Source organism: Chrysochloris asiatica, unplaced genomic scaffold, assembly GCF_000296735.1.
Source record: "Chrysochloris asiatica unplaced genomic scaffold, ChrAsi1.0 scaffold00168, whole genome shotgun sequence".
NCBI classification, from domain to species: domain Eukaryota; kingdom Metazoa; phylum Chordata; class Mammalia; order Afrosoricida; family Chrysochloridae; genus Chrysochloris; species Chrysochloris asiatica.
Genome location: NW_006408686.1, coordinates 1885566 through 1906757, shown reverse-complemented (window position 1 = coordinate 1906757; position 21192 = coordinate 1885566). Strand labels below are relative to the sequence as shown.

Genomic DNA, 21192 nt, shown 5'->3' with positions numbered 1-21192 from the left:
TTTTTGCAAAAAGAAAAAAACAGCTGTATTTATGCATTACACGTATACACACACAAAGCATGCTCTCTGGATGGGAGGGTTATGGCTACTGAAACTTCTCTTCTTTGTATGTTCTACAACTGCTAGGTGTTTTTTTTGGTAAGGCAGTGAATTAAAAAAAAAAAAGTAACATGGTAAATAAAGAACCCACATAAGATATGATAATCCAAAAACACTGAAAGTCTCAGTACAAAGTATTAAAGTATTCCCAGGCCAAAGACTGGACTTTTTAAGACCCAGGAGCCACAGGTCCCAGGGATGAAGGGAAGTCCCGTAAAGATTTACAGCCTCGGAAACCCTGTTCAGGGTCGCTATGGGTCGGAACCGACTCGACGGCACTTCACAACAACAACAACAACAATTTAACCCACTGTGTGCTTTCTGTGTGCACTGTGTACAGGCTGACCAGGTGACAACTGGAATTTCTGCTGTGACCGGCACATCACCCCTAGACTTAACTACAATCACGACTATTCCATCTGCAAGTCATGCAAACTTTAGGTTACCTAGGAAGACACACGGGATAAGGTCCAGCAGGCCAAGGAGTTATCAAGGAAGGCCATCCAGTGAGAGGACATTTATACCTGTTATACATGCTGGGAGCAATAGCTTAGATCTACTGCCTTCTGTCTCTCTCCTGTTCTCTTGCTACGGTGAATCTTCACATTCTTCCGTCATTACTTGTGCTCTCCAATCATAAGCTCTTTCATGAGCTCTACTAGCAACCCGTGAGGAAGAAACACTGGATAAGACTTGCTGAATATCTAATGATAAAATTGTTACAGAGGAGGGTAAAGCCTGGAGAAAATGATTTGGGGCAATACTTTCCTACTTTCAGCAAAGTCTGGGTTACATCCTCCAAGCAAACAGACCTTGGAAGTGGCCATGGTGGTGAATATGGTCTCCAGTGTTGGTATGAACTCTCAAAATCTTGTGCATCACTCAGAGGTCCTATGACAAAGAACGTTTACAACTTGGTTTCTTCATTTTCTTTTTCCCTTAACCTTCTGTGGACATTTTTCTAGGTCTCGATTATGTCTAAGGGTACCATGCTATTCCATTTTATGCTGTTGCTGTTGGCTGCAGTTGGCCCCTGACTCGCGACAAGCCCATAACAAGGGGATGAAACACTGCCTAGCCCTGCACCATCCCCATGAGAGATTGCAGATCAGATCCCTGGGAGGCAAAGGGTTTTCATTGGCTGATTTTCAGAAGCAGATTGTCAGACTTTCTTCCTGGTCCTTGGAAGTCTAGAAGCTCTACTGATATCTGCTCAGCATCATAACAACACATAAGCCAGGGGTGGGGTGCCTTTTTTCTGCCAAAATTTATAACATCATTCACAGGCCATACAAAATTATCAACTTCAAAATTAGTCTGATATTCACACCAGTGTTCATAGCAGCACTATTTACAATAGCAAAAAGATGGAGACAGCCTAAATGCCCATCAATTGAAGAACGGATAAACAAACTGTGGGACATGCACACAATGGAATATTATGCTACCCTGAAGAACAACAAGGAAGCTGCAAGCTACCACATAACATGGATGAATCTTGAGGACATTATGCTGAGTGAAATTAGTCAGTCACAAAAGGAGAAATACTACATAGGGCTATTATTGTAAAAGAGTAAGAAAAAGAACCCACCCAAAAGGGGGAAAAATTATATATGTAATTGTTGATCACTGGGATATATGGGATGAGATGAGGGGAGGGAGGGAGGGGAAGATAGAGCACAGGGTAGGGAATAGACATAGGATAGCTTGGGTGCTGGGGCGGGGGCAGTCAATACACAAGAAGGGGAAGGGGAATGGAAGGACTAAGCGGATGGGAGAACAGTTGGGAAGGTTTGCATGGGCTAAGGGGACAGAGGTAAATGATGATGTATGCATAACCTTGGAATAACAAGGCTTCAGGACATAGGGATTGAGGCATTGTTTGAATGGGTAAAAGAGGGGAATCATGTTAAGATGAAAAACAAAAAAATTAGATTGCTATACTTGGTTAAACATTTCACTGGCTCATCCCTAATATGATGGCTGAACCGCGGAGGCCTTGATAGGGCCAGACCAAATGATTTCATGGGCCTTATGCAGCTCGCGGGCTGGACATTCCTCCCCCCTGACCTAAGCCTTCATTGAGGGGCAGGTGGTGGCTGTACCTAAGGTGCAATGGCCAAGAATCAAACCCAAGCTGCCTGCATGGTAGGCAAGAATCCCACCTCCCGGCCTCCAATACCTTCTTCCGTTACATTGTTGCTGTTCTGTGCTGTAGAGTTGTTTCCAACTGATACCGACCCTGTGTAGAGCTTTCCAGGAGCACCTGGTGCATTTGAACGATTGACTTTGCAGTTAGCAGTCCAGTGCTTATCTACAGTGTCACACCAGGACTCCTTCCATTGCATTGTTGTTGTTTTTAAGTGCCATCAAATTGGTTCCAACTCACCCTCACCCTGCTGTATAGGGTTGTTTTTCTTAAAATTTTTATTGTGAATTGATTACACAGATCATCAGTTTCACATTCAACAAATCCTATGCTTTGTTTTGTTGCAATGGTTATAATCCTTTCAATGTATTTCTCTCTACTGATTTTAACTTTTTTTTTTAAACCCTCAGGCATATATAATAATTTAAAGCACCAAAGGGCACATTCTGCAAGTCTGCCTCCTGGCTGCCAGCTCTCAGTCCCTCTCTTCCCATGAATCTAGAGTCTTCAGCTGCTCCCTCTCTCCATGTCCCCATCTCTGCCTCCATCTCTGGTATTGCTGCTTCTCTGGATAAGGTCCCGCATTCTGATTGTGCTCTTCTCCCTTGATGGTTCTAGGGTCCTCTGTTTCTGGACTGTAAGATTAACTTCCCCATTTTTGTAACAAAACTTCTACCTTTACAATTGTGACAGTAATGATAACAATTACTCACTATTGAATCATAAGAATCTTATCCCCATCTCTTTTTACCAGACCCATCTAGACAAGATGACAAACAAAACAAGAAAAGAAAATACCATGGCATGAGTCAGGCGCACCTTAGTCCTCAAGTTGACATCTTTGCTCTTCAACACTTTAAAAAGGTCTTGTGCAGCAGATTTGCCTAATGCAATATGTCATTTGATTTCTTGACTGCTGCTTCCATGAGTGTTGATAACGGACCCAAAAAGAATGAAGTCCTTGACAACTTCAATCTTTTTTCCGTTGATAACAATGTTGTTTATTGGTCCAGTGGTGAGAATTTTTGTTTTCTTTACATACTGAAAGCTGTGCTCTTTTATCTTCATCGGTAAATGTTTTAAGTCCTCTTCACGTTCAGCAAGTAAGGTTGTATCATCTGCATATCGCAGGTTGTTAATGAGTCTTCCTCCAATCCTGATGCCATGTTTTTCTTCATATAAGCCAGCTTCTCAGATTATTTGCTAAGCATACAGGTTGAATAAATATGGTGAGAGAATACAACCCTGTCGTACACCTTTCTTAATTTTAAACCATTCAGTGTTCCCATGTTTTGTTCAAATAACTGCCTCTTGGTCCCGGTACAGATTCCTCATGAGCACAATTAAGTGTTCTGGAATACTCATACTTCGCAATGTTGTCCATAGCTTGTCATGATCCACACAATCGAAAGCCTTTGTGTAGTCAATAAAGCACAGGTAAACATCTTTTTGATATTCTCTGCTTTCAGCCAATATCCACCGGACATCAACAATGATATCTCTCGTTCCAAGGCCTCTTCTGAATCTGGCTTGAACCTCTGGAAGTTCTCTGTCAATGTATGCTTGCAGCTGTTTCTGTATACCTTTAGTAAAACTTTACTCGCATGGAATATCAGAGATTTTCCAATGATTTCCGCATTCCATTGGGCTACCTCTGACAAATTGAAGAGGAATGGTGTTACATTCATTGTCAAAAAGAACATATCCAGATCAGTCATGAGGTACAAAGCTATCTGTGATAGGATAATATCTATGAGCCTACAGGGAAGCCCAGTTAATACCACTATTATTCAAATTTATGCACCCACCTCTAAAGTCAGTGAGGATGAAATAGAAGAATTCTACCAACTTCTGAAATCGATCAAACATGCAATCCAGATGTATTGATCATTACTGGTAAATGGAATGCAAAGGTTGGGAGCAAAGAGGAAGAATCAGTAGTTGGAAAATATGGTCTTGGTGACAGAAATGATGCTTGGAGATCGCATGATAGAATTCTGGAAAATCAATGATTTGTTCATTTCAAATACCTTCTTTAGACAGCATAAGAGACGACTATACACATGGAGTTCACCAGATGGAATACACAGAAATCAAATTGACTACATCTGCGGAAAGAGCCGATGGAAAAGCTCCATCTCATCAGTCAAAACAAGGCCAGGGGCAGACTGTGGAACAGACCATCAAATGCTCATATGCAAATTCAAATTGAAGCTCAAGAAAATGCAAACAAGTCCACGAGAGCCAAAATATGACCTTGAACATATCCCACCTGAATTTAGAGATCATCTGAAGAACAGATTTGATACAATAAACTGGTAGAGTCTCGTGGATCTGAAAACCTAACTACAGACGAATGTTCTCATAACACTAGTAACAGGTGTTTCATTTCGGAGCACACTTTTGAATGGCCTTCACACCAATGTCTTTTTAATATGTTGTTGTTAAGTTGTTAAGTGAAGTCAAGTCAGTTCTGACTCATAGAGACCCTATATAAGATTTTCAAGGAACAGCTGATGGGTTTGAACTCCCAACCTTTTAGTTTGCCGTGCAGTGTTTATCCTACAGTGTCACACCAGGCTCCCTAGATAGATGGTTAGTGGTGTTGAGTCAGTTCCAACTCATAGTGACCTTGTATGGAGTTTCCAAGGAGCGGCTAGTGGGTTTAAACCACCAACCTTGCAGCTAGCAGCCCAGTGCTTACCCTACAGTGTCACACCAAGGATTTCTCACAAACCTAAAGGCAGAAGCCCTTACCGTATTCATCCCAATTAAAACATCTTTCACTGGGTAGATGATTTCATGCAGTTTCACTTGTACTCTGGCTACTGCTTCAAACCGCCCATTTGTAGAGAATCACTTGCTGCCGCAGCAGAAGACAGTTCATGGGAGCTCCACGGAGGTTCTTCAGATTCATGGGTGTTTTCTGGAATGTTCTTGAGAACTGCCTACTTCAGTGCTATAGGCAGACCCCATAAATGGCAACGACCCTGCCCTTTGCTCCTCCCGCCCTTCCAATGGCTGACTATGTCCCTCATCAACTAGGACACAGGGTGTCCGTCCTTGTTTGCTGTCTTCGATGAGAAAGCACATCGGAGCTGTAATAACTAAACCCTCGCACTCTCATGACACATTTGCTGTGTCCCATCTCTGTGCACTTGCTGGCGGGCAAGGAGATAGGGTTGTGACTGAAGCCCCTGCCACACTCTTTACACTTAGAGGTTTCTCTTCCATGTGGACTAGAGATGAATGTGAAGGCTGGAATTCCTGCTGAAGCCTTTCCCACATGCATCACATCGGTAGGGTTTCTTTCCAGTGTGGTCTCTTTGAAGCGAATGAAAATGGGAGCAGTAAGGGAAGCCTTTCTGCCCACGTGGCATTGTGAACTTGCTGGTGAGTGTGACAAACTGAACGGTAGGGTTTCTCGCTTGCATGCATTCCCTGGTGAATCTGAAGGTGTGGGCTTAGGCTGAAGCCTTTCCCACACTCAGCCATATACAGCTTTCCCCCATGTGCAGCCGCTGGTGGACGTGGTGGAAGGAGCTGGAGCTAAAGCACTTACCACGCTGGCTGCATTTTTAGGGTTTCTCTCCAGTGTGCACCCTCTGAGGGACCAGAAGATTCGAGCTCTGGTCAAAGGCCTTCCCACACTCTTCACACTCTTACAGGGTTTTCCCCCTGATGGATCCGGACCAGTGACCTGACGCGGAACCCCTTACCACAGGCATCACTTGTGTAGGATTCCTGTATGGATTCCATGATGGCTGTGCAGAGAGGAGGTCCGCCGAAAGCCCTTACCACATTCATCACATTTATAGGGCTTGTCTCCTGAGGGGACTTTTAGATGTCTGGGAAGGTGGGCGCTCTGTGTCCAACCCTTTGCCGACTTGTGACAGTAGTTATGTTTACTCTCTGAAAGGACCAGATTGTGAACAAGATCTGAGCTTTCACTCAAGTCCTTGCCACACTGGTCACATGGATAAGACAGTTCTTCTATGTGAGGGCTGAGGTAAGTGTGAGGATTTGGATCATCTACGAATCCCTTCCACAGTGACTGCATTTGAAAGGTGCTGGATGGACTATCATCCACTTGTTGATTCCATAGCCAAGTTTCTTCCCCTTCTTTGCACCCACAATGTTCCTCTCCTTCACATTCTTGGGAAGCATCATGATCACATGATGCCCATTGAAAGCTCTCGATACACCAGTCACAGGCACACACTTTCTTTTCTATGTGGATTCTCTTACATCTTCCCTGAGGATTCTAGGACTTGGCCGTTATGCTGGGTTTTCTCCAAGATTCTGGGTCGAGACCTGTGCCAAGGCCTTCCAAGCTGTTGGATCTTCTAAACTAATGGCATTTACCACATAGTTTTCATCTTCTAAAATCTGAAGACACGCCCGCCCAGTCTTCAGAGGGAAAGATCTTTTTCTAAATATGGGACACACTCCTTGAAGATTTCTGGCATGATCCTGACTCTTGGCTACGTCACTAAATCCTTACTTCCAAATCTGCCACCAATTGAGCCCTTCCTGGGAGAGGGAGCTAAATCTTTTCTCCTAAAGATCTGAAATGTTGTTTTTAATCCTGTATCTTATGAGAACATGAGAATTTGGTTGAGAGAACAAAGAAATCATTGGTCCCGATATTTGGCGAAGATGAAGTTGGATAGGATAGGACGTTGTTTTCTATTCAACAAGATGCCAATTGGAAATCAGGTGTTGCTGGGAAGTCCAAAGAAGAGATTCACCTCCCTGCTTTAAAAGTTGATAAAAAGGCTTTAACTATTTTGTTGTCAGCAGTATAAATATATGTAAGGGGCTTCAAAAGTTCATGGACTCTACTGAGTGGTTTCCAATCTGTTGGGACGGGGCTGATGAAAGGAGATGGGGATAAGACGCTTGTGGTACTATAGTGAATAATTGCTATCAGGACTGACTGTGAGGGTTGGAAATATAAAGGTAGACATTTTGTAGCAAAAGGAGGGGAGTGGTTGACTTTGCAGTCCAGGAGCAGAGGACCCTGGGACCATTAAGTGAGAAGACTAGAGTGCGGGACCCTACCCAGAGAAGCAGTGATGCCAGAAATGGAGGCAGAGACAATGACGTGGAGAGAGGGAGCAGCTGGGAACTCTAGACTCAGGGAGGGAGAGGGGCTGTGTGCTGACAGTTGGGGGGCAGGCGTGTAGGGTATACCCTTTGGTTGTTCGATGATGCATGGAGGAGATTGTAATCATTGCAATGAAACGATATATGATAGGATGAATGTAAAGCTGGTGTTCTCCCATGTAAACTATCACATTATTCACAATAAAAACGAAATAAAATAAAATCAGTGCCAGAACTCCACGACGAATTATATAGAAGAAGTTAACGTGAACATACAAGTAGATTCGAGGTTACTATGGCCTGGGAGGAGGGAGGTATTGCGTAGTGGGTACAGAGTTTCCATTTGGAGTCATGAAGACATTTGGAAAGATTTGGAAAAAGTTTAGAGAGAGATGGGATGGTTTCACAGCACTGTGACCTTAACAACACGGAATTGTATAAATGTATAAAATGGCAAATTATAAGTTATATGTTGTTGTTAAATACTGTCAAGGCGGTTTTGACTCATAACGACCCTGTACAGGATTTCTAAGGAGTGAATGGTGGGTTTGAACTGTACCTTGTGGTTCAAGTTGACCTTGTGATCCAGTGCTTATCCTACAGCGTCACAAAAAGTTTGTGGAAATATTTTTATTATCTTTAAATTCCATTTTTCTGTAATTTTCTTGAAACATCCTCATATAAGTGCCTCTGAGGACTCCTAGTGTGGCACTGTGGATCAGCACTGGACTGCAAACCCAGGGTCGGCAGTTCAAACCCACCAGCTGCTTCTTGGAAACCCTATAGATGGTTGCTATGAGTCAGAACTTCCCCGATAGCACTTAACAACAAGAGCCTCTGAGGACTTGAAAATGGGTTAGATATTTACCCACCATGAATAAACAAAACTGTTATGGATCAAACTATATCCCCTCAATGTGCGCTGCCAAATCCTATCTCACCCTGTGCTTATAACCCTGTTTATGAATGGGTCATCCTTATTATCCTGAGGCAGGATTCGTGGAGGCTGTGTATTGAGTTTGCGCCACACAAAGTATCAAAGGAGCCGATTAGGAAGCTGAGATGCTGAGCCTCAGGAAGCTCTTCCAGGAGCAGGAATTCAGAAAAGACAGGGCAGAGAAGTCAGTCAACAGAGAAAGCCAATCTTCATCTAGAGCTGGTACTTTTAGCCTCCTACACGGAGATAAGATTCCTGTGTGTTAAAGCCACCCACGTTTATTTCAGTTTGTTGAGTGCTATCGAGTTCATTTGGAGTTGGTTCGGACTCATAGAGACCTTGTTGAGTTTCCAAAGCTATGATTCTTTGTGGGAGCAGAAAGCGTCATCTTTCGCCCATGGTGTGGCTGGTGGGCTTGAACCATTGACCTTGGGGTTAGCAATCCAGTGCTTATCCTATGGAGCTACTGTGCGCCTTGTGATTTTAGTAACACTAGATAATGAAGAGGAATCCTGGTGTGGCACTGTGGTTGCTATGAGTGGGTACTGACTTGATGGCACTTAACAAGATAAATAAGAGGTCCTAGTGTGGCACTGTAAGGTAGCGTAGTGTTACGAGTCGGGCTGCTAACCTCAAAGTCAGTAGTTTGAAACTACCAGCCACTCCGTGGGAGAAAGATGAGGCTTTCTGTTCCTGTAAAGATTACCAGTCTCGGAAACCCTGTACAGGGTCGCTCTGAGTTGGAACCGACTCCCCGGCACATTACCAACCAGGTAAATGTGGCACTGTAGGGCCAGCGTTGGGCTGCTAATTGCAAGGTCAGCAGTTCAAACCCACCAGCCACTCTTTGGAAACCCTATACAGGGCCGCTTTGAGTCAAAACCAATTTGACAGCATTTAACAACAGACAACTAAAACACAAGCCCACACTTCCTATTGCACTTAACCAGATCCCAGGCCCAAATCAAAGGCACCAACTAAGGTGCTTGGTGATGTGCAAACTTTTACCAACCTGATGCCAAGATACATGAGGGAAGAATGATAGTCTAACTGTGTAAGGAAGTAAGGGGGGTGATGGGACTCACTGACCACATCAACCAGGTCCATCGGCAGGGTTTGAAGGGAGCCCCTCACTGCCTTCACAAGGGGCCATGGCTCCTACTTACCTGTGAATCAATCCCAATAGCAGGGTTCTTACCTGCACAGTCATCTCTTTGGAGTTTTCTCTCCATCGGTCAGTGTTCTTCTCTGCGCCCCAGCAGGGACGTTCTGTCTGGAAACTGATCATCTGAGAAAACATGCCCAGTGGCTTGAGGTTTAATCCCAGAAGGGGGCTGTCTTCACCCAGTGAGACGGGGTTTCTGAACTTCTCCAGCATCATGTCTCGGTATAGGACTATCTGGGCCTTGTTCAGCAGCCCCAGCGAGTCCTTTGTGAAGACCACAGCCACGTCCTTGAATGTCACTGTTTCCTAAAACGCCAAGCACACACCACATCCATCCTCCAAACCAAGGACCACTGGGACAAGGGCAAAGCTGGACGCCCTGTTAACCTTCAAGCTAATGGCTCTCTGCTCTAACCTTTTGCTTTTAAGCAAAGCTGAAAGGATCCTGGTGGCACTGTGGATTAAGCACTAAGCTGCTAACCACAAGGTTCAAAGTTTGAACCTACCATCAGCTCCTTGTTAGAAAGCTGAGGCTGCCTGCACCTGTAAAGATTTAGTCTTGGGAACCCTCGGGGCTCTGTGAGTTGGAGTTGACTCGGTGGCAGCAGGTTTGCAATCTGACGCTGGAATCTGAAACCACATTTCTGCTTTGCCAGCTGGTGCTACACTATGTTCTGATAATGGGGGTAGAGAGATTTTGCAGTTAGTCGCGGAAGAAGGGACTTGCTCCTTCTTGTTGGCTTCCTGTTCTTGTATCACCCCAATAATGCGACTTCACCCCAATAGCAGTTGTTTTCCACACTGAATCCACGTTGCTGTTTTCCTACACCTGGAGAACCGGCTTCATTATGTTCCACCTCACCAACACCAGCCCCAGCCCGCTGCTGTCTCTGCATCAGAAGTCCGGCTCTCAGGTTCCTTCTCTGAGCTCAGAGATCCCCATCAGCCAGCACACCTCCTTAGGGGTCCAAGGCCCAAGGTCCAGCTCCAGAGGGTTCCTCCTCCAAGTTTCCAAGTTCAAACAATTCAAGTTCTCCCTTAATCCTTTGATGTGATGGACTTAATTGGGTCCTCCTAAAATATGTGTTGGAGTCCTGGTGTGGTGCTGTGGGTTAATGGGCTGGACTGTAAAGTTGGTTGATCTGCAAGGCTGGTGGTTCAAGCTCACCAGCCGGTCCTTGGAAACCCTATACAGGGTTGAAATGAGTTGGAACTGACTTTGTGGTCTAGTGCTTATCCTACAGCACCATACCAGGACTCTGGCATCTACTAGGGGGCTTCATAACTTCTTGGAAGAATTCTGTTATCTTTTCATCCCATTGGTGATGCAATCTGTGCGTAAAACACTCCTCCGAACTTGGAAGTGACTAGGTTTAGGTCTCACCCCGCACTGACAGGCCCACACTAACAACAAAGAACACCCCATTCCCCATGGGATTACACCCACAGGGATAGGGGGCAGGACACCACCACACATTTACATTGTTAGTCTTGTTAAGTGCCATCAACTTGGTTCTGACTCATAGCAACATTGTATAGGGTTTTCAAGGAGCAGCTTGGTGGGCTCGAACCACCGATCTTGCCGTTAGCAGTCCAGAAGCTTATCTTACAGCACCACACTAGGACTCCAACACGTATTTTGTTGTTAAATGCTGTTGAGTCGGTTCCGACTCATAGCGACCCTGTATAGGGTTTCTAAGGAGTGGCTGGTGAGTTTGAACTGCCTACTCTGTGGTTCAAGTCAACTATGCATTCCAGTGCTTTATCCCAGTAGATACCAAATGAGCCCTGGTGGTGCCGCGGGTTAAGTAAGCATTGAGCTGGTAACCACGGAGTCAGCAGTTCAAACCTACCAGCTGCTTTGAAGGAGCAAGATGAAACTATTTTTTTCTATAAAGATTTACAGTTCCAGAAACTCTAAGGCACAGTTCTACTCTGTTTTATCAGGGTTGTTATGAGTCAGAATCGACTCAATGGTACCGGGGACTTGGGGGTGGTAGATGCCACAGGAGGAACCAAGGAACCAAATAAGGGAGGGGCTGAAAAAGACAAAGACCTTTCCCAGAGCCAAAAGACAGAGAAAGCCTTTCCCTAGAGGTAGCCCCAGGCATCGGGCTTCCAGCCTCCTATACAGATGAGGGCAGGTACATAAGAGGAAGACCCTCAGTGAGCTGGAGGGACACACGGGCTACACCAATGGCTGAGACACAGGAAGGATGTGAGGATGGCGCAGGACCGGGCCTGGTTTCCAAGGAGCTGTGCTATGAGTTGGAACCAACTCAACAGCACCTAACAACAACGTGGGCAGTATCTTAGATCATTCCGGTGGTCTCAGTCAATTAGTTGAAAGGACTTTTTTTTTTTAAGTAGAGCTAAGGTTTCCCGAGGAGTCCTGGTCTGGCACTGTGGGATAATGCCCTGGACTGCAAGGTCAGTTTGAACTGCAAGGTGGTTTTGACGAGGAGCCAAACCCAACCCACTGCCACTGAGTCAACTGTGAGTCATCATGGCCCTCCATAGGGTTTCTGAGCCTTGAAATCTATATGGAAACAGACAGCCTCATCTTACTCTGGAGGAGCAATCTTACAGTTAGCAGTCTAGTGCTTAAACCACAGCGCCACCAAGGACCCTTAGGACTAGAGATTGTTGTTATTAAGCACCATCAAGTTGATTCTGACTCATAGCTACCTTGTATAGGGTTTCTGAGGAGCAGCTGGTGGGTTTGAACTGCAGACTTTGTGGTTAGCAGTCTAGTGCTTATCCTACAGAGCCATGCCAGGACTCCTATGTTGTTGTTGTTAAGTGCCTTTGAGTGGATTCCGATCCATAGCAACCCTGTATAGGGTTTCCAAGGAGTTTGAACCACTGACTCTTCAGTTCAAACGACTTTGCAGTCTGACAGTCTACAGCGCCACACCAGGACTCCTATGTTGTTGTTGTTGAGTGCCGGCGAGTGTTCCGACCATAGTGACCCTGTACAGGGTTTCCAAGGTTGTAAATCTTTACAGGAGCGGAAAACCTCATCTTTCTCCCGCGGAGTGGCTGGTAGTTTCGAACTTCTGACCTTAAGGTTCGCAACCTGATTCGTAACCACTACGCTACCAGAGCTCCTTACGACTCCTATAGATTTAAGAAAAATAGTATTAGCTCTAGAAAGAGCCCAGCAGCTGAGGTTCTTGGTTCTCAAACTGAAACCCTCCAAATACACTCAATATTCTCCCCTGTCCTGCTGACATCAATGGATTCCCTTGTCTTCTGGTTCCATTTAAGTGAGTGGGGAAAACCAGAGAGGGACATAGAGGGCAGACGGTATTTATTCCTCCAGCTCTTTCCCTGCAGGGTTGTTCCATGTACAGTTCCTGTAGGTGGCGCTCATCTCATAGTTATTTTTCCAGGTTCTGCCAACTGTTCCTCTCAGCCTTTTAAGTCTTGGGGACGTTAAGGAATATTGGTGTTTGTATAGTACAATACCTTTTGTTGTTTATAACACTCTACCTATGTGGCGCTGTGGGTTAATGTGTCACACTGCAAAGCCATTTGAATTGTAAAGTCAGTGGTTCAAGCTTATCAAGTGCTCCTTATACAGGGTCGCTATGGGTTGGAACTGACTCGACGGCACTTCACAACAACAAACCTACAGTAGAAGGTGTTCTGGTAGTGTAGTAGTTACAGCTGTTTGTAGTTATCGAACCAAAGAACTTGTATATTACAATTTAAAGGTACATATAATGTTGGAAACTACCAGTTGTTCCAGGGGAGGAAAATAAGGCTTTCTGCTCCCGTAAAGATTTACAGCCTCGGAAACCCTGTACAGGGTCACTATGAGTCGGAACCGACTCCACGGCACATAACAACAACATAATGTTTCATAATAGCATAAGTGCTACTTTGTAACCTGCATCAAAACATCACTGTTGTTAGGTGCTGTCTAGCCAGTTCTAACTTAACCCTGACTCACAACAGAATACAACACTGCCCAGTCCTGCACCATGTTTTCAGTGGTTAAATTTGAGTCCACTGTTGACGTCACTGTACCAATACATCTCTTTGGAGGGTCTGCCTCCATTTTACCAAGTATGATGCGCTTCTCCAGGGACTGGTTCCTCCTGATAACATGTCCAAAGAGTGAGAGATGAAGTGTGGCCATCCTCACTTCTCCGGAGCATTCTGGCTGTACTTTTTCCATGACAAATGGCACTCCGTGATATTTTCTATAATCTTCACAAACACCATAACTCAAACCGACTCTTCTTTGGTCTTTCTGATTCTTTCTCTAAGTTCCACATGCATATGAAGCTATTGACAATGTCATGGCTTGGGTCAGGTACACCTTATCCCTTAAACTGATATCTTTGCTCATCAACACTTTAAAGAAGTCTCGTGCAACAGATTTGCCTAATGCAATATGTCATCGGATTTCTTGACTGTGGATCCAGGCAAAATGAAATCTTTGACAACTTCAATCTTTTTTCCAATCATCATGATGTTATTTATTGTGCAGTAATGAGGATTTTTTTGTTTTATTTACATTGAGGTGCAATCCATACTGAAGAATTTCAAGTCCTCATCATTTTCAGCAAGAGGACTTGTGTGCCACCAAGTCGGTTCCTACTCATAGCAACCCTGTATAGGGTTTCCAAGGCTGTAAATCTTTACGGGAATACAAAGCCTCAGTATTCTTCTGTGGAGCAGCTGGTGGGTTTGAACTGCAAACCTTGTGGTTAGTACTCCAGTGCTTACCCCACGTAGATCTAAAGGACATGCCATTTTTTAAAGAACGCTATAATCATACCTAAGGAGACCTGGTGATACAATGGTTAAACATTGGACTGCTGACCCAAAGGTCGCTCAGTGGAAGAGAGGCCTGGAAATCTGCTTACATAAAGATTTTAGCCTAATTAATAATAATATAAAAATAAATGCGCATATCTAATAAAATCAGCCTAGGAAATCCTACTCTGTCCTATAGGGGTCTCGTTACTCCACGACATAAAACAACATAACCAAATCTAGAATAATTACGTCAATTGTCTAGTTTTTTTTTTTTTTTTAATCAAATAGAGTCACATTTCCTGTTTGTTGACTGCAACTCAGTAACAATTTGTTGTTTAATTTGCACTTCCTGGCTGTTGCAAAGTTCTCATTGAATCATGATGACCTCCCAAACCCGGGTCTTCTTCCACCGCCCCGGTCCAGAAACGGACAGCCCAAGCCACCACCCAGGTCCAGCCACGAACTTCAGGGCTGCCTCCCAAACCGAGTCCCCAGCGCGTCTCAGGGAGGCCGGGTTCCAGCTTCCAAGTCGAATAGAAGGCGCGTCCTTCGCGCCCACTGGCTAGGTGGCCGAACCGTCTAGCAGGGACTCACCTAAATTCCGCAAACAAGTAGCCACGAGCACGCGTTTGCATCCAGAACGCATGCGCAGGGACGTCTATGGACTACAATGCCCAGAAGCCCTTGCGCGCGGCAGCCTGGTGGGAAAGACACTAGGATGTCTTGGGGATAGGTCAGGGTCACCGGCGGCTCTGTCCATTTACCTATAATAATACTGATACATTTGAGTTACGGTGTTGGTGAAGAATATTGAAAGTACCATGAACTGCCAAAAGAACAAACAAATCTGTCCTGGAAGAAGACCTTATAAGTTGCTTAGAAGGCAAGATGGCTTAAGACTTCCTCACTGTAGGATAAGCACAGGATCGCAAAGTTGGGGTTCAAACTTAACCAGCTGCTCTTCAGAAACCCTGTATAAGGTCGCTATGAGTCGTAACCGACTCGACGGCACTTAACAACAACTTTGGACATGTTGTCAGTTGGGACCAGTCCCTAGAGAAGGACATCATGCTTGGTAAAGGGAAGGACATCATGCTTGGTAAAGTGGGGGGGGAGGGAGGGGCTCAGTGAACACGCGGAGGGCGTTCAGTGAGATGGTGGTAGCAATAATGAGCTGAAACACAAGAATTGTGAGGAAGGATGATGCAGGAGTGTCCCCTTCAGTTGTGCATAGAGTCGGAGCCACTGCACCTAACTACTACAACAATATTGGTAAAAATAATAGTGAACTATTAATGCTCATTACAATATTTCTCTCCCCACCCTTGATAAATGGGAGCAGAAAATATTACCTGGAGTCAAGCACTGTTGTTACCATTTTATTGAAAAGTCTTGTAAGTTGTTATTTTGCAATGACATCCTTTAGTTTTATAAACACACAACTGTTCAATTTAAAAACCATTTTAAAATACCTTCTGCGGTTAGGATCACGATCCATTTCATTTGAAGAGCTCGCCAGAAAATCTACTAAGCTTGAGACCTCATTGCCAGGTAATTTGTTTCCCTTTCATATGAGGTCAGGAGTTCAGCTCACCCAGAGGCACCTTGGAAGAAAGGTCTGAGGATATGTTTCTGAAAGTCACACAGCCTTGAAAACCCATGAAGCAGTTCTACTCTGCACACATGGGGTCGCCACGAACTGAATTGGAATCGACCCCATGTGTGCAGAGGAATCTCTTAGATGAGTAATAGTTCAACCAATTAAGAAAGCATGGAACACTTTTCACATTACCTTTAAGAAGTTCCTCCTGATGGGAGATATATATTCTTTTTACATTGTCAGACTTGTATTTTTAAAAAGATCTTTTCATTTGGTGTCTGAATGGGGTAAGAACATTGAATAAGGAATCCACTACCGTTGAGTCAATTTCGACTACTTTGTTGTTGTTAAGTGCCGTCAAGTTGGTTCCGACCCATAGTGTTTCTGAGAAGCAGCTGATGAGCTTGAATGGCTAACCTTGCAGTTCAAACAGCTTTGCAGTCTGGTGCATTAACCCACAGAGCCACACCAGGACCCATTCCGACTACCAGTGACCTTATATAAAATAGAGTAGAGCTTCTTTGTAGGGTTTCTGAAGCTGCAAATCTTTATGGAAGCTGACTGCCTCATCTGTCTTAAGTGGACGTTTGATAAATCTTTTACATTTTCAAATATATGCATTCAGTGTTGTGAATTTCCCTCTAGACATTGCATTTGCTGCATTACACAAATTTTGATCTAATGAGTTTTCATTTTCATTCGCTTGAAAGTATTTCTCATTTCTCTTGAGACTTCTTTACCGACCAAGGCGTTATTTAGGAGTGTGCTGTTTAATCTCAGATATTTTGGATTTTCTATTTTGATGGCTAATTTAATTCCATCGTGATAGGAAAGCATATGTGGGATGATGTCTATTTTTTAAAATTTGTTAAGTGTACTCTATGGCCCAAGATATGGTCTGTCTTGTCGAATGTTCCATGTGAGTTCAAAGAAGTGATGCATTTGAATGATGATGTCGGCAAAGAATTTTGAATATACCATGGACTGTTGGAAGAACAAACATATCTGACTTGGAAGTAGTACAACCAGAACGTTCTTTGCCAACATAATTCAAACACATCACTTCTTTGGTTTTCCTTATTCATTGTCCAGGCTTCCCATACATGGTGATTGAATAACATGACTTGGGTCAGGTACACCTTAGTCCTCAAGGTAACATCTATGCTTTCTAGCACTTTAAAGAGGTCTTTTGCTACAGATTTGCTCAATGCTATATGTTACGCATCGGGCTGCGAACCTTAAGGTCAGCGGTTCGAAACTACCAGCCGCTCCGCGGGAGAAAGATGAGGCTTTCTACTCCCGTAAAGATTTACACCCTCGGAAACCCTGTACAGGGTCGCTATGGGTCGGAACCGACTCGACGGCACTTAACAACAACAACAACATATGTTCTTTGGAGTCCTGGTGTGGCGCTGTGGGTTAACGCCTCACACTGCAAAGTCATTTAAACTGCAAGGTCAGTGGTTCAAGTTCACCAGCTGCTCCTTGGAAACCCTATACAGAGTCACGATGGGTCAGAATCGACTCGACAGCACTTAACAACAACATATGTTGTTTGGTTTCTTGACAGCTGCTGTCATGGTCATTGATTGTGGATTCCAGTATGTCGCCTGCATATCGCTATTCCAGTGATTGCCCCTTGGTCTACGTACAAATTCTGCATGCGCACAATGAAGTGTTCTGGGATTCTTGTTTTTCATAGTATCATCTATAATTTGTTATGATCCACTTCAGTGTAGTGAATTACATGGTATGTAATTCCTTCCAAATAAATAGGTTGGTAATGTTAGATGCCATTGAGTTGGTTCCAACTCACAGCGACCCTGGATAGGGTTTCTGAAACTGTAAATCTTTACAGGAGCAGAAAGCCTCATCTTTCTCCATCAGAGTGGTTGGTGGGTTTGAACTGCTGACCTTGTGGTTAGCAGTCTAGGTGTTGTTGTTAACCCATTTCTGAGCAGTTGGTGAGCTTGAACCTCCGACCTTGCAGTTCAAATGGCTTTGCAGTCGGGTGCATTAACCCACAGTGCCACACCAGCAGTCTAGGTAGGACTATGCAAAGGTGAGGTGTTTTGAGCCCTCCAAGGAGATTGGCTAACTTGTTAATCATGTAAATAAGGTACATAACATCCTTGGGGTAGGAACATGCAAATAAGGCATATGTGTCAACTTTGCTGGGCGAGGATTCTTAGTGGTTTGGAAGCTATACAATGACAAAATCACTGGCCTCATCAGGCTGTTGTAAGGGGATTACAACATATATATATATAATCAGGTTGTAGCCCTGACGGGATGTAAGGGAAAGTTCCCAGGGGTGTGGCCTGCCTGGCCTTTTATTTTACAGGAGATGAAAGGAGAAAGAAGTAAGCAAAGAAAGAGGGGCCGGTCACCACTAAAAGAATGGGACTGGAGCTTGTCCTTTGGACCCGGGGTCCCAGTGCTGAGAACCTCCTTGACCCATGGGGAGACTGATGCCAAGGCATGTGTACATCTGCAAGGCCCACAGATGCTGAAAGGAGACACGGACCTTCTTCTGGAGCCAACAGAGAAAGGCTTCCCTGAGAGCTGGTCTCTTAATTTGTCCTTCTGACCTCCTAAGGAGTCTTGGTGTAGCGCTGCGGGTTAATGCGCTGGACTGAAAAGTCGTTTAAACTGCAAGATCGGTGGTCCAAGCTCACCAGTCGCTCCTTGGAAACCCTATACAGGGTTGCTATGAGTCGTAAGCGACTTGATGGCACTTAACAACCACCACCACCTCCTAAACTATGAGAGAATAAATTTCTGTTTGTAGTTATTTCTGTTACTGCAGCGCTAGATAACTAAGTCACCATCATTCATTGTGTTGTCCAGTCATACTTGGCTTTTCTGTTACCATAAAACAGTTTCATTTCACTTAGGCTTTTGCACTGATCCTCTGTCTGCCTCCAGCTCCTCTGAACACTTGACCCAATCTCATCCATTCCGGTTTTGATTCAAATGTTGTATCTGGGAGCAGACATCAACTCTTTTCTTAATCTTCAAAGCATTCAGCACATTCTGAAATTAATATACTTATCTTTCTCCATGTTCCCCCATAATTTAGCAATTGAGATCCATGAGGTTAATGTTTCTACAGTATTTCTCTGGGGATACAGCATGGAAGCCAGGAAGGACTAGGAAAGATGGACGAATGGACATGGGGAACACAGGGATGAGTTGGACAGAGGCTGTTACATTTGGGGGACTACAATCAGCGTCAGAAAATGTGTATTAGTTGTTGAATGGAAAACCAATTTGCTCTGTAAACTTACATCCAAATCACAGTTGTAAAAAGGAAGGAACCCTAAGGGGCAGTTCTACTGTGACACCTGTGAAAAATGGTCTCAACAGTATCTACCAACAGAATGAAAAAGAAAGAGTTGATACTGGGTGGTGAGTGATGGACAGGAGAAAAACCTGTAGAGGTTACAATATAGATCCTTGGCCACAGGCTTTGCTCCACCATGCTAATTTTTTAAAAGTAGTTTTATTGTAAGGTTGTTATTGTTGTTGTTGTCGAGTCGGTTCCGACCCATAGCGACCCTGTATAGGGTTTCCGTGGAGCAGCTGTTGAGCTTGAACCGCCGACCTTGCAGATCAAATGGCTTTGCAGTCTGGCGCATTAACCCACAGCACCACACATCAAAGTTATTATGTACTCTTTTAATAAGTAAAAATACAATGACTATATTACACACCCCAAATCACTCCTGCCAGAGAGCGATTGTGATGACTTTTTGTACATATTTTACTTTGATTGCTTATCATATAAGCACGCATCTGCACATTCGTGAACACACGCACATACTAAAAAGGACCCATACCATTAACTTTCAGTATTATTATAATTATACCTGTCCACTCTTCGATAGTATTATAGTTGTAACTCAACATTGTAATGTTTTTTCTTGCCTTATTTAAGGTATTAATTTACAGTGTCTGACCAACACTGACAGTAGTTAACTTTTCTTTTTTATCGTTAAAAAAAAAAATTGTCAGAGGACTTGACCGTATGTATGTGTTCATCTTTTCCCACATGTGCCACTCCCTCCCAAGTATAAATGACTACACATTTATTGTTATTTCAAAGGTTATACAAATTGAATTTGATGCACAAACAAATCGTTTCCCAAACAACCTTACCCATTTCACTCTGCCCCACAGTGCTTAAGAGTACATACATATTACCATATAGCTCCACTGATGGTGGATTTGGGAAATCTATTTTACCACTGATCATCTGACAATTAAAAATGGCATTTTGATACTTTTTTATGCTCATGTTTTTAATTTTTAAAAAGGTATGAAATGAATTGGGATAAAAAATAGTATATTCACAATAGCAGTAAAATCCTAAGAATATGCACTTAAAAATATACAGAACTTGCTTTAGAAAATCTCTAAAAAATATTCCTGAGAGGTTATAAAAATGTAATTCCACTCTTGGTGGAAAGAAAGACTATTTTCAAAAAGGAACTATATAATCAACATTCCAGGAGGGAGAGAACCATTATTTCAAAAGATGAAAAGTTCATTCCAAGTACGGTGGTGGTATCAAGTACTCTTGAGTTAGTTCCAACTCAGCGACCCTGCATAGGGTTTCTGAGGAGTGGCTAGTGGGTTTGAACCGCTAACCTTGTGGTTAGCATTCATTGCTTACCCTACAGCATCACACCAGCCATTCTAAGTGTATTAAAGTTTAAATTCTAAAGCACCTGGTTTCAGAATGACTGACTTACAGAAGGAGGCCTTACTCCATTTTAGGTCTTCACATAAGTTCAGCTAATATTCGAGTTCTTTCTAACCATAAGCAGCAACGCGGCAGCTGCAGTGTCTCAGGGTGTGTTTGAAAGTAGACGCCAACATCGTTGGCCAGTCCAGCGTGCACATCACCTGGTGTCCTGGTGTGGCACTGTAGGATAAGTAACTAGACTTCTAACAGTAAGGTTGGCGGCTCAAACCTACCAGCTGCTCCTCTGAAACCCCATACAGGGTTGCTATGAGTCAGAACCTACTTAGCCAGCACCTGGACCAGGGCCGCATGGTTCCAAGGCAAACCCCATCAAGTGGCCTGTTTGGAGGGCCCCAGGACCAATGCTGTAAGCTTTCCTAATCAGCAATTAACTATGTATATTTCCCAGAGTCCTTTCCCTGGTCTGTAGTTGTTGCAGACCATGTAAAACTAGTCAGAGGTTCGAGGCCCTCTAGGGCTGAGTGTAACAAATGAGGCCACTGGCAGTTAATGGAAAATTGCTTTCATCTTAATATTCAGGTATATATATTAAATTAATACACTGGAGCCTTTGACAATCCACAGATAAATGTGATATTTTCCTAAAGCC

The 21192-nt window shown here is 43.9% G+C and overlaps 1 protein-coding gene across 1 annotated transcript in view; it reads right to left on the bottom strand.

The window, feature by feature from the left end:
* Window positions 1-5975: 5975 nt before the first annotated feature.
* The window catches only part of ZNF229 (zinc finger protein 229), a 33918-nt gene continuing 18701 nt past the window's right edge, over window positions 5976-21192 (bottom strand). The window contains exons 3-4 of the mRNA XM_006871489.1: window positions 9001-9004; window positions 5976-6076 (exon numbers count right to left, since the gene is read on the bottom strand). Of these exons, the coding sequence (XP_006871551.1) occupies window positions 5976-6076; window positions 9001-9004 (105 nt within the window). The remainder of the gene's footprint in view (window positions 6077-9000; window positions 9005-21192) is intronic.